Genomic DNA, 26,656 nt, shown 5'->3' with positions numbered 1-26,656 from the left:
CAGCCTCCCCGCCCTTCTCCACTCCCCCTTCCCTCTCCATCCCTGCAGCCTCCCCGCCCTTCTCCACTCCCCCTTCGCTCTCCATCCCTGCAGCCTCCCCGCCCTTCTCCACTCCCCCCTTCCCTCTCCATCCCTGCAGCCTCCCCGCCCTTCTCCACTCCCCCTTCGCTCTCCATCCCTGCAGCCTCCCCGCCCTTCTCCACTCCCCCCTTCCCTCTCCATCCCTGCAGCCTCCCCGCCCTTCTCCACACCCCCTTCGCTCTCCATCCCTGCAGCCTCCCCGCCCTTCTCCACTCCCCCCTTCCCTCTCCATCCCTGCAGCCTCCCCGCCCTTCTCCACACCCCACCTCGCTCTCCATCCCCGCAGCCTCCCCGCCCTTCTCCACTCCCCACCTCGCTCTCCATCCCTGCAGCCTCCCCGCCCTTCTCCACTCCCCCCTTCCCTCTCCATCCCCGCAGCCTCCCCGCATTCTCCACTCCCCACCTCACTCTCCATCCCCGCAGCCTCCCCGCCCTTCTCCACTCCCCCCTTCCCTCTCCATCCCCGCAGCCTCCCCGCCCTTCTCCACTCCCCCCTCCCCTCTCCATCCCCGCAGCCTCCCCGCATTCTCCACTCCCCCTTCCCTCTCCATCCCTGCAGCCTCCCCGCCCATCTCCACTCCCCCCTTCCCTCTCCATCCCTGCAGCCTCCCCGCCCTTCTCCACTCCCCACCTCACTCTCCATCCCCGCAGCCTCCCCGCCCTTCTCCACTCCCCACCTCACTCTCCATCCCTGCAGCCTCCCCGCCCTTCTCCACTCCCCACCTCGCTCTCCATCCCTGCAGCCTCCCCGCCCTTCTCCACTCTCCCTTCCCTCTCCATCCCTGCAGCCTCCCCGCCCTTCTCCACTCCCCACCTCACTTTCCATCCCCGCAGCCTCCCCGCCCTTCTCCACTCCCCCCTTCCCTCTCCATCCCCGCAGCCTCCCCGCCCTTCTCCACTCCCCCCTTCCCTCTCCATCCCCGCAGCCTCCCCGCCCTTCTCCACTCCCCCCTTCGCTCTCCATCCCTGCAGCCTCCCCGCCCTTCTCCACTCCCCACCTCACTCTCCATCCCCGCAGCCTCCCCGCCCTTCTCCACTCCCCCTTCCCTCTCCATCCCTGCAGATTCCCCGCCCTTCTCCACTCCCCCTTCGCTCTCCATCCCTGCAGCCTCCCGCCCTTCTCCACTCCCCCTTCGCTCTCCATCCCTGCAGCCTCCCCGCCCTTCTCCACTCCCCCCTTCGCTCTCCATCCCTGCAGCCTCCCCGCCCTTCTCCACTCCCCCTTCGCTCTCCATCCCTGCAGCCTCCCCGCCCTTCTCCACTCCCCACCTCACTCTCCATCCCTGCAGCCTCCCCGCCCTTCTCCACTCCCCCTTCGCTCTCCATCCCTGCAGCCTCCCCGCCCTTCTCCACTCCCCCCTTCCCTCTCCATCCCTGCAGCCTCCCCGCCCTTCTCCACACCCCACCTCGCTCTCCATCCCTGCAGCCTCCCCGCCCTTCTCCACTCCCCACCTCGCTCTCCATCCCTGCAGCCTCCCCGCCCTTCTCCACTCTCCCTTCCCTCTCCATCCCTGCAGCCTCCCCACCCTTCTCCACTCCCCACCTCACTCTCCATCCCCGCAGCCTCCCCGCCCTTCTCCACTCCCCCCTTCCCTCTCCATCCCCGCAGCCTCCCCGCCCTTCTCCACTCCCCCCTCCCCTCTCCATCCCCGCAGCCTCCCTGCCCTTCTCCACTCCCCACCTCACTCTCCATCCCTGCAGCCTCCCCGCCCTTCTCCACTCCCCACCTCGCTCTCCATCCCTGCAGCCTCCCCGCCCTTCTCCACTCTCCCTTCCCTCTCCATCCCTGCAGCCTCCCCGCCCTTCTCCACTCCCCACCTCACTCTCCATCCCCGCAGCCTCCCCGCCCTTCTCCACTCCCCCCTTCCCTCTCCATCCCCGCAGCCTCCCCGCCCTTCTCCACTCCCCCCTTCCCTCTCCATCCCCGCAGCCTCCCCGCCCTTCTCCACTCCCCCCTTCGCTCTCCATCCCTGCAGCCTCCCCGCCCTTCTCCACTCCCCACCTCACTCTCCATCCCCGCAGCCTCCCCGCCCTTCTCCACTCCCCCTTCCCTCTCCATCCCTGCAGCCTCCCCGCCCTTCTCCACTCCCCCTTCGCTCTCCATCCCTGCAGCCTCCCGCCCTTCTCCACTCCCCCTTCGCTCTCCATCCCTGCAGCCTCCCCGCCCTTCTCCACTCCCCCCTTCGCTCTCCATCCCTGCAGCCTCCCCGCCCTTCTCCACTCCCCCTTCGCTCTCCATCCCTGCAGCCTCCCCGCCCTTCTCCACTCCCCACCTCACTCTCCATCCCTGCAGCCTCCCCGCCCTTCTCCACTCCCCCTTCGCTCTCCATCCCTGCAGCCTCCCCGCCCTTCTCCACTCCCCCCTTCCCTCTCCATCCCTGCAGCCTCCCCGCCCTTCTCCACTCCCCCCTTCCCTCTCCATCCCTGCAGCCTCCCCGCCCTTCTCCACTCCCCCTTCCCTCTCCATCCCTGCAGCCTCCCAGCCCTTCTCCACTCCCCCCTTCGCTCTCCATCCCTGCAGGGCTGGCAGGGCTGAGTCCCTGGGACGCGGGGTTTCTCACTGCAGCTTGGGCGCCCCCATTGGCGTTGACCCTGAACGGCCCTTCCATCTTGAGACTCAGGGCTGTGGCAGGCCGTGGGCTTTCTTGTTTCTGTTTTCTGTTTGTTTTGCTTCTTCCTTTCCTTTTTGAAAAAGACTAAAACTCCAAATCGGAGAGCAAGGGAATCGCTTGCAAATGCCCTAGGCTCGCTTCCTGCGCCCTCTCTCGCACACACGGGGACACACCTGCGGATTTGGGGGAGGCTTTTGCTCTAAATACCAAGAGAGAAAGCAGGCTCTGTTGGATTCTACCTAAACGTTTGCTGCGCTTTGTGTATAGATGTGGCTCCGATTCTATCATAGAATCTCAAGACCTGAGTGTTGAAAAGGATCTTAGAGACACTTCATCTCCCCCCAGCCTGGGCTGCACTCCGCCCCTGGACGAGAAAGGTACAATGGTGTCGTGGGCTTAGCACGTGTCCCGAGGACTCCATCCTGTGAATTGGTGGCCTGGGCCTCTGTCAATAGGGTATGGAATGAGCTCTACCGGTGGGGGGTGGGGGTGGGGGAGGTTTGCGCACTCATTTTTTCCTTTGCTTGGCATTCTGCAGGCATTACTTAAGGAACCCTGGGTACGTTGAAATTGTCATTCAGAATCCCTGAATGTCAAAAGCAGCACAGATCTGTGGATGAATGGAGGTTGCCAAGTCATCAAAAACTAAGATCTAGTTCTAGTACAGTTTCCCTTCCTTCCGTTTAGAATTAAAATATTACAGAAAACAATGGGTGAAATAATGCTGTGAGTGTGGTCATAAGTTTCTGACATGTGGCATGCAATCTGTGAGATATCCTCCCCTGGGTCTGTGCTTCGAGGAGCAATGAGTTGGAAAATCAAATTAAATAAGCTTTTCTTATTTGGTAGCTCTGTGGAAAGGGGACCATCAAGTACGTTAGAAAACAACAACAACAACAACATACCTTCTGAAATACCACCTCTCTGGCTCTTTCACAGTTTTGGGTTGTGAACAAGCATTCTCTCATCTCCTTCAGCCTCCCCTCCCTTCTTTATGCCTCCGAGAGACTCAGACCCATGGTGACTTACTGTGGGTGGCATCAGAAATACACACTTAGTACCATAAGCCTTGGAGGTGAAACCAGAAAGCACAGACTCTACATGAAACCAGCAAAAGGAACAATGCAATACTTTTATTGCTTCTGCTTATATCACTCTTTAATCTCAAATTTCTATGAAGGCTTGCATGTCTTAGATGTTGTGGATATTTCTGGTATGTCTTAGATGTTGCACGGATTTTTACTGAAATGTAACCCATCATGCCCAGTAATCAATCTCACTGTAACAAACCTGGAGAGACATCATTTTTTCCTTTTCGTATGAAGCACATTTATCTATAGTCACAAATAACACTTGGTAGCAGAAAGCAGAACCTGGCATCCCTGGCTTTTAGCCCTGGGGCTTAAGTGAGGTCACCTTTCATAGTCCATAGTGTTCTTCTCACTTCAACTGTCCTCTTTCAGACTATCCTTATTTTAGCCAATAGGGAGGAAGAAGTCCCTCTCTCCTCGTGCACTTGATTAACATACGTTCTTGGCCTTGTATGAATGTTACATGACGTGAAGGAATTGTAAGGGCCACTCGAGACAGACATTCTCTCACAATCACCTGGAGAGATCCGAAGTCCCGCCAGTACAGAGCCAGCATGTGGAATGGTCACAGGGTGAGCTGGGTCCCGCAACCTCAGGTGTGTATGTCCACGCCACACCTACTACCTGTGAGGCTGAGGACAAGAAATGTAATTCCTCTGAACCTCGGGTTGCTCATCTACCACACCTCCATTCACTGAAAGAGCCGTCCTCAATGTGGCATGCAAGTAACACTCTTAGAAACATCTTTAACACATGACTCTTTAAACATTGCTCTACCTGCATTATAGAACGGTCAACACATCCATACAACACAGCAAAGCCAAACCAAACCCCACAACTCCTGATACATCATCATGTTATAGGGGGACTGAGGCTTGCAGAGGTTAAACAACTTGCCCAAGGACCTACCATGGGCCAGGACTTGAGCCCAATTCTATCCAATTCCAGAGCCTAAAGGCTGGTAATGATCCAGGAAAGAAAGGAAGCCAGGATCAAGCACAAAGCCACCGGAGAAAGGTGAATATGGGGAAAAGAATGGAACAGAGTTACATGTTGTCCGTCTTTACCCATGTGTACTTATCTGTGGTCAAGCAATTAATCCAGAAGCAGGTGGTTATTAAGCACCTGATGTGGGAAGGGCAGGGGGATGGCACAACAGAAGTTTATGGTAACGTCCATGTAAGCTCTGTCATTTATGAAAGGAAAGACTATATGATTCAACTAATAAGGTCTTTAATGACACATGCAATGTATCCAATGGCAACAAGTGAAGTGGTGTTGATAATCTCTCACTCCGTGAATATGTGCGGTGCATAACACTGTCAAGTCTGTTCAGTAGCTAATGTTCAGGGCATGTTTCACAGGTGAATCCACTGTTCATCTCAAAGCTCCTTAACATACAACATGAGTGCATTCATGAATTATTAAGTTGTTTACCCTAGTAATATTGAGTCAACAGTTATAAATTTAAATATGCTTTTATATCTTGATTCCATATTTGGCATGAAAAATTTAACAAAAATAATCAAAAAAGAAAACCATAGCTTGGGCTTGAAGCCCTGGGTATATGACATGGAATTTAAATACATCTATCAGAATCCAAGCGTATTTCACTCTCCTAGCACCACCAAAGACTTAACTCAAAAAAGAACTCCGTGGTTTAAAAATATTAGCAAAGAGCCTAACTCAAGGAATTCGGCAAATAATGCCATTATTCAGAATGGTCCTAGTTGCTCTTCTCCTTTGTATCTATTAGTAGCACATGTTTTTTGGTATTGAATGCATATACATTTTATTATGATCACTGAAGACTAATTTCACCTTAAAGTGATAGTTACCCTGATCATTTTTTTTTTATTCTTTGGAAATTAATCTCCTGGAAGGGTGCCTTTCCAATAATAGACATGTAGTAAATGTTAGATAATTCAAATTTAATACATTGGCTGTCGACTCTTGCTTTTATGTAAAAATGGGTCATGGCTGGCCGGTGTGGCTCAGTGGTTGAGGGTCTACCTATGAACCATGAGGTCATGGTTTGATTCCCAGTCAGGGCAGAAGCCCAGGTTGTGGGCTCGATCCCCACATGTGGGGCATGCAGGAGGCAGCTGATCCATGATTCTCTCCCTCTCCCTTCCTCTCTGAAACCAATAAAAATGTATTTAAAAAATAAAAATGGGTCAGGCACTCCATTGGTAATGTCAGTCTCTTTGAAAAGTTGGTAAAATAAAATATTTTTTAAGTTGAATTGTTTTTATAAAATTAAAAAGCCATGGTTGTGGTAAACAGTGTCATCAATAAAATGCGAGTGCAGAAAATATGAAATAATAAGATTCAAGGGCTGTGCTTACCATGCCATCATTCACAAGCGTGCAAAAACATGTGCCCTTCATTAAAGTCAATGGAGTGTGCCGGTTCATCTTGGCATTGTGTTCATAATCGAAACGTTTCCATTTAAGTTAACACACAAAAACTGATTTAAAAGTCAAATGAGGAAATTAGTTCTATGTTCCAATCCCACAGTGATACCCACTAGCCCAATCTCGCCTTGGGAGGTATAAAAAATATCTCATGCAATAAACGGCAAACCTTTTCCAGAGTCACAGATGTGTTAAAACCAATGTTTTAACACCAACTCAACAGAAACATAGTTACTGTTGTAAAAGAGCCCCTCACACGACTCTATTATGAAACAACGAAGCTTATCTACAGATTTACTTCTGGATTTCAAAAGCAGTGAATCAAGAACTATAGGAATACAGTTCATTTCCTGGAAAGAATTATTACATTGAACAGTGATGGACTGAAAAGTATTTTCTGCATTCACATTATAAAGACCCGGGGGACACTTTCCTGTTTAAACCTTAGGTTTCTCAATTTCAGTAAACACTATCAACAACACATTCTAGACATTCTCTTGATCTTTACTTCTGCTGTTCTAATGGTCACCATTCTTTTAGTGTCTCTTTTTTCCATTCTAAAAATTTATTTATTGAATCTCAATTGTGTGTCACCAAGAACTCTGTCCTCCATCTCTTGTTGGTCTCTATATTTAGTCTCTTGATTCCTTTTTATGAAGTTGATCATTCATTAACATTAGTTTCCATTTCAGCCTCTTCCCCGAGCTAGGTATTATGTATTGTTGCAGATATCCAACTTGACCATAAAGGTTAAAGAAGATACTAAAATTTCTTGACATTTTTGCAAGCATTTGCATCTGGCTCTTCTGCAAGCTCGCCATCCTGGCAGTTGATGCCCACATTTCGTCATCCTGACATCTTTCTTTCAAAGGGTTCTAGTCCCCTCCATGCGGGGGACACATACTGTTTATTCCCCCAAGTTTAAATAGTCACCAGAGAAGAAGTTGTGTGCCTGTTGGAATAGGCACCGTGCCTGGCTCACTGAGAGGTGGGGTGGGGGGGATGCTTATCTGAGGAGGAAGGACCAGTGCTGACCGGATCGGGGGAGGGGCACAGGGCAGGGAGAGGCTGCTGACTCTGACCTGCACTCAGCTCCCCTACCTGCCTCTCCTGACGACTCTGGGGAGGGAGGCACGCTAACATATTTGGTTCGCACTTCCTAATGACCGGAAGTAGCTTCAAGTCACAGGGAGAGAGGGTCATGGAGGGGCTCCTGTGCCCCGGGGGACTAGGCTGGTCTGGAAAATTAACCATCAAACCTGACCAGCTGGTAGCAGGCCCTGCACAAAATTCTTGGTTTCATGCCTTCTTTTCCTTTGCCATTCTGTGCAATTCACACAGACTCACACTCTTCAGTGGATTACCTGCTACTCATTTAAAAAAATATATATCTTATTGATTTTTTACAGAGAGGAAGGGAGAGAGTTAGAAACATCAATGACAGAGAAACATCAATCAGCTGCCTCCTGCACACCCCCTACTGGGGATGTGCCCGCAACCAAGGTACATGCCCTTGACCGGAACCGAATCCGGGACCCTTCAGTCCGCAGGCTGACGTTCTATCCACTGAGCCAAACCGGTCAGGGCAGATTACCTGCTACTTGTTCCTCTCTGCCCTGCCCACGTCACCTGCCTGAGAACGGTCTGACTGGCGGACGTGAGGTTTGCGGCCCCTCACGTGGTCTCAGCCCACGTCCTGGGCATAATTTCAAGACTGCCTCGACCTCATCACCTGACTCCTGGTCTTCTCTCTGCTGCCTCCGTATGTCCACCAACAGGCACCTCATGCCACCGAGGGGGGTTCTGAGTCCGGACCCCGCTGGCCAGTGCTCCCCTCTGCCTCACGGGGCTCCGGCCTGAGAACTCTGCTCGACGGGCACCGTGAGGGAGCGGTCACCCAGGCCAGTGCTACCGGTCGGCACGGAGAGAGGAGCTGATCTGCAGGGCTGGGAACCGGAGCGCCAGCACCCCCTCCTCCCGCCCTGACGCCTCCTGCTTCCTGGGGGAGTGTGGGCTTCAGGCTGGCGGAAGAGGACAGAGTTCAACACCTTCACCCCTGGCCACGGCCGAGAAGGCCCAGGCACTTTGCCACGACCTCCCTCCGACCTCACCCGACGCCTGCACGCTCCCCTCGGCCACTGGGCCTCCCACCCCGGCCTGGCCCCCAGCGGCTCTCACCGGCCTCAGCCTGTCTCCTGTGCTGGTCTCCTGGGCAGACTGCTCCCCCCCCCCCACCTGCTGCACAGCCAGGCCCCTCTCCCCTCCGCCCCCCATAGATGCCACCCGCGCAGGCAGGCCCCCCGAAAAGCCGTCTCCCCTGGCCTGTCTCGCGCAGCGCCCTGTAATGTCCGGAAGAGCATGTAACAAAGCTAAAACGATGCGTTTGTTTCCCTGACGGGGTCCCCTCCGGCAGGGGGCAAGCCCTGGCGGGGGTACCTGGCCTGCGGGTTCCCCACTGCACGCCCAGCACCGGCCACACAGCCCGGGCCCCTAACCCCTGGCGCGGTGCAGGCCTCACTTGGCACGGCGAGAAGACTGTTACTCACACGCACAGACACCACACCTAGAGAAGAGGCTAACGTTTTTGTGTGGTGAGATCAGTATGTGCAGCAAATGATGCCATTAGGGAGCCTGTGGGCTTGCTCTCATCCCCCCGCTGTAAAGATGAGGGTAAGAGCAGGAAGAGCGGGTCTGGCTCCCTGGAACGGAAGGCGTTGCTCAGGGACAGCGCCGAATGCCGGCCGATCCCTGCCCTGTGAGATCATCATCTCAGTCCTCAGCGTGCGCAGGGCCGGGCCTCGCAGTGCGCCGCTTCCCGCCTCCGATCTGACCGTCCTGAAAACATCCAACCTTGCTTTCTCCTGCTCAGATACGGGAGGATAGATCGAAGAGGCGCTTGGAAATTAACAAGCAATCACGCACGCGTACAACTGCAGGCGCAGCTCGGTGCCGTCCTTGCAGACGCCCCTCCTCTCCTGCAGGCTGTGCCCACGGCGGCTCCCAGGGGTAAAGGTGCGAGCCCCGCTTTCTGAGTGACAGCGGAGTATCTTCCCAACCTCCGGGCAAACAGAGATGTCTTAGGATGCTCCGAAGCACTAATCATGAAAGAGAAAAGTCCTGTATCGTTCTTTATCAAAGTTAAAAAACTATGCCCATCAAAAAGAACTTTAGATAAATCTAATCATCAAAGCACAAACTGGGAAAATATTTCCAACACATGCATCTGACAAAGCACTTGTAATGCAGACTACACGATAAACTCAGACCATTAACCACAGACACGCGATCCAGGGAAAATGAGGAAAGACCCTGGGCTGGCATCGCACCAACGAGGCTGCACATGTGGCAAGAGCACGGACAGGTGACCAACACGGGCAGCCGTCAGAGACCTGCGGATGAAGCCCCAGGAGAGCCCGTCTCCTACCCGCCGGGGGACAGATGAGGAGCGCTGGGGACCTGCCGCGCAGTTTCCTATCAAGTTAAACGTGTACCTTCTGGTCTAGAGTCCCACCCCCTGGTCTTTATCCAACAGGAATGAAAACACACGTTCACAGAGAGACTTGCTCAAAAAAGGTCAGCGCAATCCTGTTCATAATAGTCCCAAGCTAGAAACAACACGAAGGTCAACAGTAGGATAATAGATGATTTGCAGTTTAGTTATACAATGGAGTATTACTCAACAATAAAAAAGGAACACATGACAGACACATGCAACAATCTCAAATATATTATGGTAAGTGGGCGGAGCACTTACACAGTATCCTAAATAATAGAACTCTAATATGCAAATCGACCCAACGGTGGAACGACCGGTTGCTGTGATGCACACTGACCACCAGGGGGCAGATGCTCAATGCAGGAGCTGCCCCCTGGTGGTCAGTGCGCTCCCACAGGGGGAGCACCGCTCAGCTAGAAGCTGAGCTCACGGCTGGCGAGCGCAGTGGTGGTGGTGGGAGCTTCTCCTGCCTCCGCGGCAGCACTAAGGACCCCTTGGGGGATGTCGGCCGAGGGGTCCTGGACTACAAGAGGGTGTAGACCAGGCTGAGGGTCCCCCCAGTGCATGAATGTCGTGCACCGGGCCTCTAGTGTGCTATATGATTCCTTTCCAGATGAAGCCCAATAACAGCCCAAACGAACCAAAGGGGACAGAATGAAGAAAGTGGTTGTCTGAGTGGCAGGAAGGAGATGCAGAGTTGGGAGGGAGGAGGTGGGGTCACGGATTGGAATTAACTGGAAAGGAAATAAGGGGAATATTTAGGGCCCGAGATTCAATACCTTATTTCGGGTGCCATTATACAATTGTCATATATTGGATGTATACACAATTGTCAAAACTTACTGGCTTGAACACAAGATTTATGCCTTTTAAATTGTATATAAATTGTACCTCAATTCTAAAAGTCGAGATTCTATTATTTTAAAGAAGCTTATTCAGAATATTTCCCTATTTTCTAGGCATAAGAAACATTAAACACATCCTAGTTCTATTGAATTTAACATACCTGGTTTACAATGTATGATGACAGCATTAATTTATCCAGTTTCATTAGCATAAACCTCAATTTATTGTGAAATTCAAAAACATAAAGAATTAAAAAAAAATTCCCCAAACAACCCTGAGTTGGGATTTTTCGCAGATGAATGTCATTACCACAACACACCAGCAAGGGGGGCAGTTGCCCTTTAAGAAGAATTCTGTCTCATCACCACTGAGTTACTCCAGAGAGCACTTGAATGAGACCAAAAAATTGACTTTTGGATGTAGCCACAACGGAAATGACAGATCCTTTTAATGCAAGAGAAAAAGGTTGGAAACCTTGACCTTCTCCATCGCCCTGCGCCTCACTGAGAAGGGAGCACCCTCACAGAGCAGCCTATAAAAACAACATGTTCCTGTAGCTCAGGGACCAGGGAGACCCGGCCAAGGACAGCGACATGCACGGCGAGCTGCCCGTTGCTTTGTGGATGGTTGCCCAATGAGAATGATGTGCACTCCGCGCCCCCTCCCCGAAAAGGAAAAGATCCCAACAACTCCCGCAATATTGTCATGGATGGGAGTGAGCGCATCAGTTTGGGCAGAATTTGCAAGCTGTGTGGATACTGGCGTCTGTCTGGGAGTAGGCGAGGCTGGCAAAGAGCACCTTTTTATTTTTTAATCTTACAGCACGAGGCCTTTTCAGTTGAGACTGTCAGGCCACGAATTGAAAGGTTTGTGCTGCATCTTTCCTATCACCATGTTCATCAATTCTTGTACAATTTGCAAGGCTTAATTCTCCCCTGAGCTCAGGAGGGCTGCTGAAAAGTCTCCTGCTCTCTCCTCCCGGCTGGGCAGCCCCGCTCTACAGACAAGCACGTGCTGCCTTAGATCGCCGCATGCCCCTGGGCGTGGGCAAGGGCAGGCTGCGGCTGGGACCCTGACAGCGACACCCTTAGGCCTGACTTCCCCTTTCCACTCTTACCCTAACCCGAACCCTGACCTCGAGGCTCACACCCTGACCTTCTTCTCAAGCCTCCTCCCTCCCCAGAAGCCGGCGCAGAGGAGCCGGACTGTGAGCCCCGGGAAAGGCCCTGAGCACGCCCGGCGTGGGCAGGGGGCCGGTGGCCCACGAGAACGAAATGGAAGCCACACCTCTGACCCCTGCAGAGCTCATGGACTCAAGATGCGCCTCCCTCTCTGGAGCCCAATGTGCACAGGACCGGGGTCCACCTACCCAGCAGTTTCTTCCAGGAACTGCTGAGAGCACACCTACAACATACAAAGCTCCAGGTGTGAGCACAGGTGTGTGACCGACTGGACAGGACACGGGGAGTGTGGCCAGGAGCGGCTCTTCCTTCAAAATCCCACACGATGTATGTGGGCAGGTGATTTCTGACAAAGGAGCTGGACACACACATGGAGTAAAGAGAGTCTCTCCAACCAGTGTGCTGGGAAACTGGGGAGCCGCCTGCAAGCGAATGACACTGGGTCACAGTTTGCCCCCAGGTACAAACATGAACTCAAAATGGACCAAAGACCTACATATAAGCCCCAAACGATAAGTCACATAGAAGAAAAGGTAAGTACCAAACTATGGACCTAGGCCAGTGGTCGGCAAACTCATTAGTCAACAGAGCCAAATATCAACAGTACAACGATTGAAATTTCTTTTGAGAGCCACATTTTTTAAACTTAAACTTCTTCTAACGCCACTTCTTCAAAAAAGACTCGCCCAGGCCATGGTATTTTGTGGAAGAGCCACACTCAAGGGGCCAAAGAGCCGCATGTGGCTCGCGAGCCGCAGTTTGCCGACCACGGGCCTAGGTGGTAGAGAACATGGTTTGAACTTGACTCCAAAGTCAAGGGAAGGAAGGCAGGAATAAATGAACGGGGCTGGATCACACTGAAAACCTTCTGCGCAGCAAAAGAAACGGACAACAAAACACAGAGGTAGCCAACCAGAGGGGAGACGACATTTGCAAACAGTAGCTCCGACAAAGGTTTAATTTCCAAAATATAGAAATAACTCATAAAACTCAACACCAAACAAACTACCCAATCAAAAGGTGGGCAGAGGACCTGAACATACACCTCTCCCAAGAAGACATAGGAACAGCCAATAGATATATGAAAAGATGTTCCACCTCACTGGCAGTTAGGGAAATGCAATCAAAACTACAATGAGATATGATCCCACACGTATGAGAGTGGCCATTTTCAACAAGACAACAGTAAGTGTGGAGAGGCTGTGGAGAAAAGGTGGCGAAGGCGTGGAGACAGCCACGGTGTCCCGCGGTGGAGGACCGGATAGAGAAGACGTGGTCCATGTACACACGGAATACCACTCAGCCACGAGAAGGGATAAAACAGCGCCATTGGCAGCCACATGGAGGACCTGAGAACGTGATGCTGAGTGAGATAAGTCCGTCAGAAAAAGCCAAGAGCCATTTGATTTCACTCCGATGTGGGATATAAAACGGGAACTTATGAACACCAACAGCAGAGTGGTGGCTGCCAGAGGGAAGGGGTGGGAGGGGAAGAGGGTCCTGATAGACGGGACTGGAGAAGATGTGGCTTTGGGTGGTGGGCACATGGTGCAATGTACAGACCTTGTAACACAGAAACCCACACCCGGAATCTATACGATCATATTTGTCAGTGTCACCCCAATACATTTAATTTAAAAAGGGGGAAAACCACAGACGCCTGCAGCTGTCGATATGGAGGAAGGCATTGCCCTTGAATGTGTGCACCCCTTTGCTGGGACACAGCACCTTCTTTGACCTCCCCAGCTCCAGGCCCATCGCATCATCCGTTGTTGCTGCTCTGGAGCTCACAGGTATGACTGGACATGCAAAGCCATAGTTTCAGAATAAACTCTAAATTCTGCATAAACACATCTTTCCATGTCCCGTCCTGTTTTCATTCCCCACTGAGATGTTTTTCTCCTTCCTCAAGACAAGCTCCTGTTCAGATGAGAATAGTCTAGCAGCTCCCATCTGTATAGCCCCTGTATGTGAATACACTGGACACGCCTTATCTTTAATAACCCGCGTCGCGCATACAAGGAACGTGCTGTTATCCCCTCTCTATGGACAAGAGCTCACGCTGAGTTCTGGCCGCCATGCCAGGCTGCTTCTCAACATAGAACGCTTTATAGTTTAGAACATGCTTTCACATGCATTACACAGTTCTCCAACCTGAGAATTAAATGCGACTGTCACCTCCATTTTACAGGAGATAACACTGAGATGTAGTCAGGTGAGGGGACATCATTCATGGGCAGCTGAGCTGGGATTTAAACTTGCGTCCTCCTAGTCTACATCCCATGCTTATAGACAGTATAGTATAAAGGAAATGGGAGCTCTCAGACACAAACTCTCTGAAGTGTCTTTATATCTGCCCTCAAATTTATCTTTTTTGACCCCTCCTCTCCTCCTGTCTCAGGGAGTTGATTCTATTCTGTGTTCCTAAAAGTTCTTTCAATTGTCCACGGGAGAATTATCTATTGCCATTTCTTCTCATTTCAACGGTCTACAGATGACTTTCAAATAAATCATCCTCTGAGCTCCAATTGTTTCTAATTGCTAAGTAAGGGCGCATTTTCACAGCAATGTACTTTTATATATACCATATACAGCTCTGACACTCTCAGCTCTCTACAACTAATTATGCCTGCTTTTCTTCAGCAATTTATGAAATGCCTTATCTCCATACTTTTGCTCATACTGACTTGAAATGTTGTCCTTATTTTCTCTACTTGTAGAAATTGTATTTATTCTTTAAGAATGAGCTCAAATGTTATACCTGTAATGAATATTTCCCCCATTCTTCCAGTCAGATTTAATGATATATTCTCCATGCTCAGATTTAATAATATAGTCTCCATGCTCCCAAAGCAGGTTGTTTCTAAGACTAACACATCACTTATCACATGAAGAAAAGATTTGTCTTCATCTCTGTTTCAACTTGTGGGCTGTCAGCACAATAAAGGTGAGATGAGAATTTTATTTATCTCTGCACACCTTGAAGCAATAAGCATGTCCCTCCAGTGTTTGTTGAATGAATGAATGAATGAATGAGTGGATAGTAATTCAGTTACTGCTCCGATTTTTCAACATGCCCAAGGAGGGCATGATCTGATTTGGGGTTATTTTTTTCTCATCACGAATCTTCATTATTATTCTGGGAATTTATCTTGCCCGCTTTGTGAAAATATTGAGTTTTAAATTAAGAAAAAATTATCTACTATATGAAAATCATGGAAAAGGAAGGGAAATGATATATAATTTTTCTTGTGAAAATAAATACTCTATGTCATCTATGTGATCAATGTCACAGATAAGCATCCAAAATATTAAAATTTATATTTGTAAATTTAAAATATAGGATAAGAGGAATTGATCTTCTATTAATAAATGCTTATGTTCACATATTAACACAGCAGTAAACTTCATTAGATAGGAATAATGAGTTTGGGGAGGTAGGGGAAAAAAAAGAAGCTAGCCTGAATTATGGAAGTCAGAATTTATTGAAAGTAACACTGTTTTATTACTTTCAATACCATGATCTGCCAATAAAGTCTGTCTAAGGAGACATCTACTTAATGACATGGATTCTTATTTTAAGTTTAATCTTTTTGCCTAAAGACCATATGCTAAAGCCATGAAAACAATTACTCTTTGTAAATAAGTTATGGATGCTGCCTCTATTTATCTTATCAAGTTCATTCCTTGCACACAAGTCAAAGGTCAATTTCATGGTGGTCTCGGTCAAATTGTCAAAAATTGTGTATTAGCAATACCTGATTTGGTAAAGTTTTCTGTATTCTCAGAGGAAGACATTTCTAAAAACTAAAGCCCAATGTTTCCGGGAAGTGTTAAATATTTTTAAAGGAAAAATGTAGACTCTTTTAAATAGTAGGAACATCACTTATTCATTAAGCTAGGTTTGACTGGGATCTATCTTAGAAGTCTTTGATTTCCTCTGTAAATTTTATGAGGGCAAGGATCATGGTCGCAACTCTCCCCTACCCTCCGAGACATCACACCCCAACAATGCCGCCGAGGCTGTGCCTTCTGGTGACTGTTACCATCATAAGAGCAGGCATTTAAAAGTGACAGTGTGGAGCACTCAGGTATTGCATTTGTTGTTTTCCTTATCAATAACTATCCAAGATTCAAAGGTTACGGAGAGTTTACTCACTGACTCTGGGCACAGGCTGCAGGTCATCTACTGGCCCCCATCCTAGAAAAGAAGGAAAAGGAATTCCTATATTAGCATCACATCCAAAGGCATTGAAATAACTTTGTACATAATATGACATCTGTACTACTATTTATTATGCTTTTTAGATAATATATATTTTTTTATTTCAGAGAGGAAGGGAGAGAGAGAGAGAGAGAAAGAGAGAGAGAGAGAAATATCAACGATGAGAAAGCATCATTGATTGGCTGCCTCCCGAACTCTCCCTAGTGGGGATGGAACCCACAACCTGGGCATGTGCCTTGACTGAAAATCAAACCATGACCTCCTGGCTCATAGGTCAACAATCAACCACTGAGCCACGATGGCCAGGCTTGGCACTTGCTTTTTAAATCATTCCTTCACTAAATTTCACTTGTGTTAAAATATGCCAGTTTATACTTATATAGGTTAAATTTTATTCTATCTTTAGAATGATTTAAAAAAATATATCCAAGGATATTTTGAATTGTATTGTCGTTAGTTTCCCAGTATAACGTCTTAGCAGCTCCACTCGGTTTAGTAATTTCTGCATTTTAAATGAAGGCCTTCATAGGCCATTTGTATAGCTCATCAATAAGCTATGAGTCCTACAGTAAACTGAGCCCCATGGTTGGAACCTGATAGGGAATCCATCACTTCAACCCACTCTGATGTGACTCTAGAGTCACTTGTCTACCCGTGTAACAGTAGCGTGATTAAGGTTACACTTTCATGGCTTTGTGGCAAGAATATTGTTTAGGCTAGCATCCAGAATCTTCCTCCATGCAAAACTGATTTTATCTAGCATATTGTCATTGCTTATGTAATCTGATACGTAACCAAGGAAGGAAATTAAATTCAGATGGAAAAGATAATTATTCAAAAGGTCAAATGCAGCTGCTCCCTTTTCTCTTAGGGGAGTCTGGGAAGTTGCTTCTGATGACACGAGAAACTGTTCTCATCCGGGATTGCTTTTAAGCTCCCTGGCTTACGATGATCACGTAATTTCCTTAAAAGTATGGACAGGACAGGCTACCCCCATGTCTGCGATGGTTCAAATAAAAAGAGTGTGAGGTCACCTACCAATTGTTTTAATTTATTGTGGTAAAAATGCAACCATGAGATCTACCCTCTTAACCAGTGTTGACATGCAGGATGCAGTCCTGTTAACTGCGGGTCTCTAGCACTTTTCCATCCTGCAAGACTGAAACTCGACATCCGTTGAATAGCAATTCCTCCTCTCCCCCCACCCAGCCTTCGGAAAGTGCCATCTTCCAGTTTCTCAAGGGTCTCAGGAGCCTGACTTGAGGGGATCAAAGTGTGCACTCGGGGACTCGATACTCTTCCCTGGTCTAGTTTGACTCTCCACACATCACAGACCCAAGTATATTAGCTAGATGAATGCATGTCTTCTACTCTATATAGCAAACTTGCTGAACACAGAATGACCCAATCTTTCTTCTTTACGATTTCCCAAACCTAGATTAGTGTCATGTATAAATATGTGCTGAATTAAAATTTTACATTTCTCTTCAAGAATTAATATTAATTTTAAGGATCTTATAAAAAGACAGGAAAGTAAATAACATTACTTTTTGTATTTATGAACTGTCTCCTAAAAAAGCATCCTCTCTCCCCCTCCCAATAATAGTAATTGCATGGATAGCCCATTAAAGGCTTTCACTATACCTTCTCAATCACTGCTCTTCCATGTATTTTTTAATGTAATGACAACCTAGGATGTGGGCTCGGTCAGCAGAATCAGTACATACTGACTTCCTTGCCACATGATAAATATTAAATTACTAAGAATTTACTTCCATGGTCAGCTATGGAAATGGTTTGAAATGTCAGCATGTGGGCTTGTTTCACATAACACAGATTCGCTGGGTTTGGCCAGACCCCCTGAAATAAGTAAGAGTTTAAATCTCATCTCCAGCGTACACATGCTTAATTATGCATACACATTAAAGGCTTAAGTTCGTGGCATAGATATTGCAATGAAACCGATCTTTCTTCTTCATCGCATTCTGAGTCCTTTCTGTTTTGGGCCGGAAAGAGGATTTCACCCGCTGAAACGTGGCGTAAGCGCCATACTAAGTGAATGGGTCTAGATGGGAGAGAGCGAGACTAGGAAATCAGTTCTTTAAAAAACACCACTTTGCCAGTCCTTTCCGAGGGAATGAGAGCGCCAGGCAGCACGAACAGACACTGAAGCAGGCAGAGCTCACACTCCGGTGAGAGAACACAGATATGACCACAATGCACTTCTCTCAGAGTAATTCTTCTGGCCACATAATAAATTGTTTATCATCACTCTTACCTCACAGAGGATACAGCATTAGAGAAAGGCGGGACAGCTTCCTAAAGCCACATGGCAATTTGGTGTTAAAATTGAAGCAGGGTTATATTTCATGTGTTGCTTTTCCCCTCCAAGCCAAACTGCTCAGAAATCGGATGATCAATACCCCCTTACTTTTACATACAAGTATTCTGGTGCAAAATAAATGACCACAGTGAAGTTTTGGTCCTTTGTTGTCTAATGTCTGGTTGTTGGATTTAAAGGTTTTCCCCAATATCTTCTTTTCTCTTTTGTTCTAAAATTACCTGATGCACAATATTAAACAAGTAACAATAACACCGACACGCGCTGAATCCTTGTGATGTATCAGCCTCTTGCTGGGCACTTCCCTGAGCCTGACTGAATTTCACACCAGAGAAGCCCATGGGCCCGACCCGTTTCTGCATGTGGACTGTAAGAATGGGTTTCCAGTTCTGCACCTTTTACATGACCCCACCCAACCTCATCCTCATCTATTTTCTACTTTCACTTTCATTAAAGTGGATTGAGGACTTAAAGACACAAAGCAGAATCTTTTTAGATTTTTTTTTGAGTTTCTTTTCCTAATATTTTACCATTATTTTTTAACACCTACTTCTGTAGCATTTTGTTTTCAGTAACTCATCTTTATCGGGTCTTTCCAAAGTAACATCATAGCAATAGCAATGCTTTTATGCATCCATGTGTCATTGGTTTACATATTTGATAATGGAATCTAATAACTATATGAACAAGTACAATTGGCACAGCAGGCTTGGAAACAGACTCTTGGCCCATATACACCTGCACAGGTGGGTAAGAAATTTACAAGTGGGGCCAGAAGTTCACAGGTGGGGTCAGAAGTTCATGGGGGGGGGGTCCGAAGTTCACAGGTGGGGTCAGAAGTTCATGGGGGGGTCAGAAGTTCATAGGGGGGTCAGAAGTTCATAGGGGGGTCAGAAGTTCACAGGTGGGAGTCAGAAGTTCATAGGGGGGTCAGAAGTTCACAGATGGGGTCAGAAGTTCATAGGGGGGATCAGAAGTTCACAGGTGGGGTCAGGAGTTCATAGGGGGGGTCAGAAGTTCACAGGTGGGGGTCAGAAGTTCACAGGTGGGGTTAGAAGTTCATAGGGGGGTCAGAAGTTCACAGGTGGGGTCAGAAGTTCATAGGGGGGGTCAGAAGTTCACAGGTGGGGGTCAGAAGTTCACAGGTGGGGTTAGAAGTTCATAGGGGGGTCAGAAGTTCACAGGTGGGGGTCAGAAGTTCACAGGTGGGGTCAGAAGTTCACAGGGGGGTCAAAAGTTCACAGGTGGGGTCAGAAGTTCACAAGGGGGGTCAGAAGTTCATAGGGGGGTCAGAAGTTCACAGGTGGGGTCAGAAGTTCACAGGTGGGGGTCAGAAGTTCACAGGTGGGGTCAGAAGTTCACAGGTGGGGTCAGAAGTTCATAGGGGGCGTCAGAAGTTCACAGGTGGGCTAGAGGGACAGCAGGTGAGGCCCTGTGGTGAGTCCGCTGTGAGCATCAGTCAGTAGGTTACATCGAAGGAAGGGAGAAAGTTGCATAATCCAGGAAATCATTTAAGAGGAAGCCAGCTAAAAGAAGTTCTGTTGTATTTGATAATTTATGCACGTATTACTTTGATAAAATAAAATAAAATGGAGGGAAAAGGAGAAAGGAACTGAGTTTAGGTAATTAAAATTAAAAAAATATTTTTTTAAGTGGAGAGAAAAAGAGGAAGATGCTGAATTTAGGTCTCTTGCCCAATATTGCAAAACCAGAGCAGAAACTAAGATTTGGCTCCAGAATTCGGCTTCCAAATCTAGCTCTCCAGTAGTCCTTCCCTCCAGCCCATGAGCCTCTCGACAGTAGCGATGACCATGGAGGGCCAGGTGGGCTCCTACCACCCAGGAAGGCGCCTGGAGACAGCTCAGGAGTGCTCAGCAAGGGGGCGCAGTAGCAGAGAGGAAAGCCAGACATGATAAAATAGTAAGCAGAACCAGTGGACACAGACACTAGGGGGGTGAGGGCATGTGCCGGGGCGGGGGGGGGGGGGGGGGGGCCGGGGAGTGGGGGTGGCCGGGAGAGGTCAATGGGGGGAAAAGGAGACATATGTCATACTATATGTAAAACTTTCAACAATAAAGAATTTAAAAAAATAGTCTGAGACATTTGCAAACAGGAGAACCCTGTACCTGTGGTGGTTTTCTTACGTTATCCCAAGTATTTCTTGACCTTGGGCCTCACTGGTTTAAAACAAATGGGGCCAACTGATCCTGCCACCTATGTTCAAAGCTAGGTTTTGCAACTCTGACATGAAACATACCTTGAAAGGGCACCACTGCCCCCCAGCAAGTAATAGCATAAAGGAAGACCCTCTGACCAGGTCCCTGGGGAGCCAGGTGGGGGCAGGGGGAGCCAGGTGGGGACAGGGGGAGCCAGGTGGGGACAGGGGGAGCCAGGTCAGGGCAGGGGGAGCCAGGTGGGGGCAGAGGGAGCCAGGTGGGGGCAGGGGGAGCCAGGTGGGGGCAGGGGGAGCCAGGTGGGGGCAGGGGGAGCCAGGTGGGGGCAGGGGGAGCCAGGTGGGGGCAGGGGGTGCCAGGTCAGGGCAGGGGAAGCCAGGTGGGGGCAGGGGAAGCCAGGTGGGGGCAGGGAGAGCCAGGTCAGGGCAGGGGAAGCCAGGTGGGGGCAGGGAGAGCCAGCTGGGGGCAGGGGGAGCCAGGTGGGGGGAAGCTTAGTGGGAATCTAAGGCTACAAAGAGCAATCAAAACAAAGTCATGCAAATCTCACCATCCACTTCCTTCTAATCCTTGGGTTTCCCAGGTTCTATTTCTGCCAAGCCCCTTGGTAAGACTATTTAAGCCCCAGTTTTGAAGAACTCTTGCCCTCCCAGAAGAAAAGACTTTATGGTGGCTGCTTTTAAATGCCTCAGAATGGATCTGTGTGTTTCTTTACCCCCATGAAGTATTAATGATTTTAGTTCATGCTAAATGTTCTTCATGTTTCTGTCCTTTGCATTTTCCAAATTACTCCAAGAAGAAAATTGGAAAGGTGTTAAGAGTCCCATGACTTCACAAGGAATTCATAAAAAATGGAAGATCTCAAATGGCTATCCCTTCAAGGAAATTATGTGAAACTGTGCAAAATGTTGGTACAGGGGGCCTCACTTTTTACATTAAAAAATAGCTATTTTTCTTTTAACTGATCTGGCTTAAAAATAATTATCACAATCATTCGGCTCTAAAACGTGGTTGAGATTTACAGCCTCCTCATGTGAATCAATATCTCATTTGGAAACAATATTATAAGTAATGGATTAATTGTTTAATTAACATGCAAACAAAATGTCTGGATGTCTATCTGGCTTTGCGATGCTAAGAAATGGGGCAACACAAATACGTAAGTAAAGCAGGTCATGCAGTCCCCACGCTTTCCCTATTTATGCTGCATTTAATCACCCCGCCCCCTCAAGGCTGTCATAGGGTCACCTCCTTCCCTCCTCCTTTCTGGAATGCTGACCTGCTTACTCTTGTCAAACCATCTCCTCAGAAATCCCACCCTTTCTCATTGCTTTCCCTCTGACTGATACTTGACTCAGTCCCAACACATGCACATCCTTAGCGTTGGGCGTTCCTGGACTTCAGTTCTGCTTCTCCAAATCCCAGCTTCCATGGCTGAGTCAAGTGCAGCTAGCCTGGAATGACACTCGCAATCCTTTTCCCAAGCCCCTGTCCCTCTGAACCTGCTCCTGTGTGTCTACCATACAGACTCCTGCCGTCAGGCTTGGCTTCGACACCCCATCTCCCCCCTGCACCTGTTTCCAGACAGTCACCTTTGTCCTTTCTTTCCATCTCATACTCATTCCCCTCCCTGCCTCCCTCCCTCCCTCCCTCCCTCCTTCCCTGCCTCCCTCCCTCCCTCCCTCCCTCCCTCCCTCCCTCCCTTCCTCCTCCTCCTCCTTCTCCTCTTCCTCCTCCTCCTCCTCCTCCTCCTCCTCCTCCTCCTCCTCCTCTTTCTCTTTTTCCTCCTCTTCCTCTTCCTCCTCTTCTTTCTGCTTCAACTCCCCAGCCAAGGTTCTTAGCACATCAAAGCCTACAGTATTCCAAAATGGTCTCCCTAATCATGATGTTAATTAACCAAGTTAATTATTTTAACGATTGCTTTGCCCATGCTAATCTTCCCCTCAAACCCTCTATTGCTTCTGGCTATTACAGGTCCTGTAGAACTCTGCATTCAGCGCTCACTCAAAAATGATCCCTGGTCCCTGGATAACTCGGACCTTTCCTATACAAATGGGAAAAGTCCCCTGAACAGGCCACATTCATTTCTAGTCCCGAGCCTGAAGTAGCCAACCCTCTTCTTTTTGTTTGAAGAAGTCCATTCCTTCTTCAAGACCCAGCCTTGATGCTGTATCTCTCTGATTGTCTTCTGAACCACAGAGGCTGCTGCACACCCGGGAGGCAGGGGAAGCCAGGAGGAAACAGCATGGCAGCTGAGCCCCTTGCATACGTTGAGTCACTAGTTCCTGGGTCTGGTCAGGTCAGTGCCACCACCACTCCTAGTCTACAGGTGCGAGCGTGGCTCAGAGGGGGTCCTCGCTCGTTTAGGTCACAAAGTTGCCAAGTGCTGGATTGAGACCCAGGTGGTCTGACCATGGAGTCTATGCTGCCGTCCATTGCAGCTGCTGTTGTATATACACCTTTGTGTCCACTGTCTCTACCGCGTGCAAGCCCACGGCAGGAGCACGCTGCCTCTGTGCTCCCTGTCCTCTGGCTAGTGCTCAGACACTCAGCAAGAACAACCTACGATGTGCCGGAAGCAAGGTTGGCCATGGAAACAATGGCAAAGGGCTGTTACCGTGTGCCATGCTTAACACACGAAAGACACACGCCTTCCGCCTGGATCTTTCCTATGTTCTGTTCAGAGTGCTGGCTGCATACTTCACAGATCAGAAAAAAGAGGTAATATTATTGATAAAAACAACTCATACAGTCCCACATTTCAGAATGTGGTGCAGACAATGAAGAAAGATCTTTCAATGGTATAGTCTCCCTTTTCCACTCTTTTCCTTTGTCCTTCTCTCAACATATATTTGTTTTTTGCACACGGCCTGCCAGGAAAACAAACCTCTGGGTGTGTTATTAACATTCCAACCTGGATGCTAAAAGACAGAGGCAAATAATAGAAAGTAATATCAAAAGCAATAAAATGATTGCCAAAACCTACTGTGAGCGAGGCAGCAGGCCCATGGCTTGACAGGTATTCACTCACTCAATCCTCATAATAACTCTATGAGATTCCATTCCCATGATCTCTATTTACACATGAGGGGAGTGACATGGAAGAGACTGAGTCATATTGCTCCTAAGAGTCAGGGCGCCCAGCCTGGCAGGTTGAGACCACAGCCTACACTCTAACCGCATCACTGGACTGCCTCTGGGGGTGTCAGCTACAGGCACACAGAGGGCACATGCAAACTTGGTTTCATTCCCTCTGAGAAGAGTCCCAGAAATAGCATCTGAGTGCAACAGGAAAGAGTCCAATACCATCACAGACTTTACCCCAAAGCAGGTGTGTGACCTTTAGCAAGTTACCTTCTCAGGGCTGTACTCAACCCATTTGTAAGATGAAAATTAGCATCAAGTACCTGCAGAGTTCCTCCCAGACACAGACTTTCTGGGACGCTAACGAGGCAGCTGAGGGGCAGTGAACCTTCGCCAAGTTTGCAGTTGGAAGAACGAGATTTATTTATTTGTTTATTTATTTACTAGAGGCCCGGTGCACGAAATTCGTGCACGGAGGGGAGGTGTCCCTCAGCCCAGCCTGCACCCTCTCCAATCTGGGACCCCTCGAGGGATGTCCGACTGCCCGTTTCGGCTCGATCCCAGTGGGATAGGGCCTAAACGGGCAGTCGGACATCCCTCTCACAATCCAGGACTGCTGGCTCCCAACTGCTCACCTGCCTGCCTTCCTGATTGCCCCTAACCGCTTCTGCCTGCCAGCCTAATCACCCCCTAACCACTCCGCTGCCAGCCTGATTGATGCCTAACTGCTCCCTGCCAGCCTGTTTGCCCCCAACTTCCCTCCTCTGCTGGCCTGGTCACCCCTAACTGCCCTCCCCTGCAGGGTTGATCACCTCCAACTGCCTTCCCTTGCAGGCCTGGTCCCTCTCAACTGCCTCCCTTGCAGACCTGGTGCCTCCCAACTGCCCTCCATCTTGTAGTGGCCATCTTGTGTCCACATGGGGGCAGGATCTTTGACCACATGGGGGCAGCCATATTGTGTGTTGGAGTGATGGTCAATCTGCATATTACTCTTTTATTAGATAGGATAGAGGCCTGGTGCAGGGGTGGGGGCCGGCTGGTTTGCCCTGAAGGGTGTCCCGGATCAGGATGGGGTTTCCCTTGGGGCATGGGGCGGCCTGAGCAAGGGGCCTGTGGTGGTTTGCAGGCCGGCCACGCCCCCTGGCGACCCAAGCGGAGGCCCTGGTATCTGGAATTTATTTACCTTCTACAATTGAAACTTTGTAGCCTGGAGCGGAGCCAAGTCTCCTGCTCTCTCTGTGGCCGGCAACCATTTCTGTTGGGGTTAATTCACCTTCTATAATTGGAACTTTGTAGCCTGGAGCGGAGGCCTAGGCTGGCCAGGGCAGGTGGAAAGCTTGGCTTCCTCCGTTGCCGGGGGCAACCATGGCCTGCTCTCTCTAGCTCCGTGGCTGCTGTAATTTCTGTTTGGATTTGTTTACCTTCTATAATTGAAACTTTGTTGCTTGAGTGGAGGCTTAGGCCGGCAAGGGCAGGCAGAAAGCTTGGCTTCCTCCATCACTAGGGAAACCCAAGACTCCCTCCTGCTTTCTGTGGCTATAGCCATCTTGGTTGGGTTTATTTGCATACTCGCTCTGATTGGCTGGTGGGCGTGGCTGGTGGGTGTAGCGAAGGTACGGTCAATTTGCATATTACTCTTTTATTAGGTAGGCTGTATTTTTACTATATTTGTATTGATTTCAGGGAGGAAGGGAGAGGGAGAGAGAGATAGAACATCAATGATGAGAGAGAACCACTGATTGGCTGCCTCCTGCACGCCCCTCACTGGGGATCAAGCCCACAACCCAGGCATGTGCCCTGACCGGGAATCAAACTGAGACCTCCTTGTTCACAGGTTGATGCTCAACCACTGAGTCACGCCGGTTGGGTTAGATTTCTTTTTAACAGTCTTCTGTTGACCTCAACTGCCTGGAAGACGATCACCCAACCCAGATATCATCTGGAAATGCAATGATCTATACTCTCACCAAAATTTTAAGTGCACAATACATTGTTGTTGACTATAGATCTCCAGAGCGTATTTATCTTGCTTAACTGACATGTTATGCCTACTGATTAGTAGCTCCCCTTTTCCCCTGTGACCAGCCCCTGCTAATGACCATCCCACTCTTTGCTTCTATGCCTGGCTATTTTAGATGCCTCATGTAAGTGGAATCATGCAGGGTTTGTCTTCCCGTGTCTGGCTTATTTCACTTAGCACAATAGCCTCAAGGTTCATCCATGTTGTCATGTGTTGCAGAATTTTCCTTTTCTTTTTGGAGGTTGCATAGTGTGCCCTTATATGCACGCCCCACATGTTCTTTATCCATTCATCCGTCAATGGGCATTTAGGTTCTCTCCACATCTTGGCAATTGGGAGTGACACTACAGTGAACGTGAGTGCAAATATCTCTTGGAGACCCTGATTTCAAGTCTTTTGGGTAAGTACCCAGAACTGGGATTGCTGAACTGTATGGCAGTTCTATTTTTATTTTTTTTAGGAACTTCCATTCTGTTTTTTCATAGTGGCTGCACCATTTCCACATTCATGTGCAGCTTTCAAAGTGCATACTATACGTCATGGCGGTGTAACAGTGCATACGATGCGACTTTGAATGCAGGTTGGGTCCAGTGGATTCAGGCTGGTGCGGAGGGGAGTAAGCTGCAGTCGGAGGAGACACAGAAGCAGCAGGGATCCTCCTTTGCAGGTAAGTTCCCAAAGCTGAGGACGGTGAGACCTCCGTCTCCTTTCTCTCCAATTTCAGGAAAGGAAGAAGAATGGAAAGCATAAACACAAACCCTTCTCTCTCCTCTGCCTGCCTAAACTGTCTGAAAGACACACTCTGATTACTCAACCCAGCAACAATTTCTGGAAATACAGTGTGTCCCAGAGTTACATCACACGGTTTCTACAGAAGGAAAATCACAGGCACAGCAGCCACGGTTTCTTTCTCTCTCTCTCTCTCCTTAGTTTTACAACATTATGAACATTTTCAAATATACAGAAAGATGGAAAAGCTTCATTTCTTAAGACCACATTTCTCCCTACTTCAGATGTTGCCACGTGGTCTCAAAATCCCCCAACTCCTGGTGGGACCCTGATATTCTAAATCTCCACTCCCTGAGCAAGGA

At 48.9% G+C, this 26,656-nt stretch overlaps 1 protein-coding gene across 1 annotated transcript in view; it reads right to left on the bottom strand.

Moving 5' to 3' along the window:
- Positions 1–26,656, bottom strand: part of CHST9 (carbohydrate sulfotransferase 9) — a 182,552-nt gene that overhangs the window by 59,189 nt on the left and 96,707 nt on the right. Inside the window, exon 4 of the mRNA XM_079783320.1 lies at positions 15,884–15,925. Within this exon, the coding sequence (XP_079639446.1) occupies positions 15,884–15,925 (42 nt within the window). The remainder of the gene's footprint in view (positions 1–15,883; positions 15,926–26,656) is intronic.

The sequence above is a fragment of the Cnephaeus nilssonii genome, assembly GCF_951640355.1.
Source record: "Cnephaeus nilssonii genome assembly, chromosome: 11".
Classification (NCBI taxonomy): Eukaryota; Metazoa; Chordata; class Mammalia; order Chiroptera; family Vespertilionidae; genus Cnephaeus; species Cnephaeus nilssonii.
This window is presented reverse-complemented; position numbering and strand designations above follow the sequence as displayed.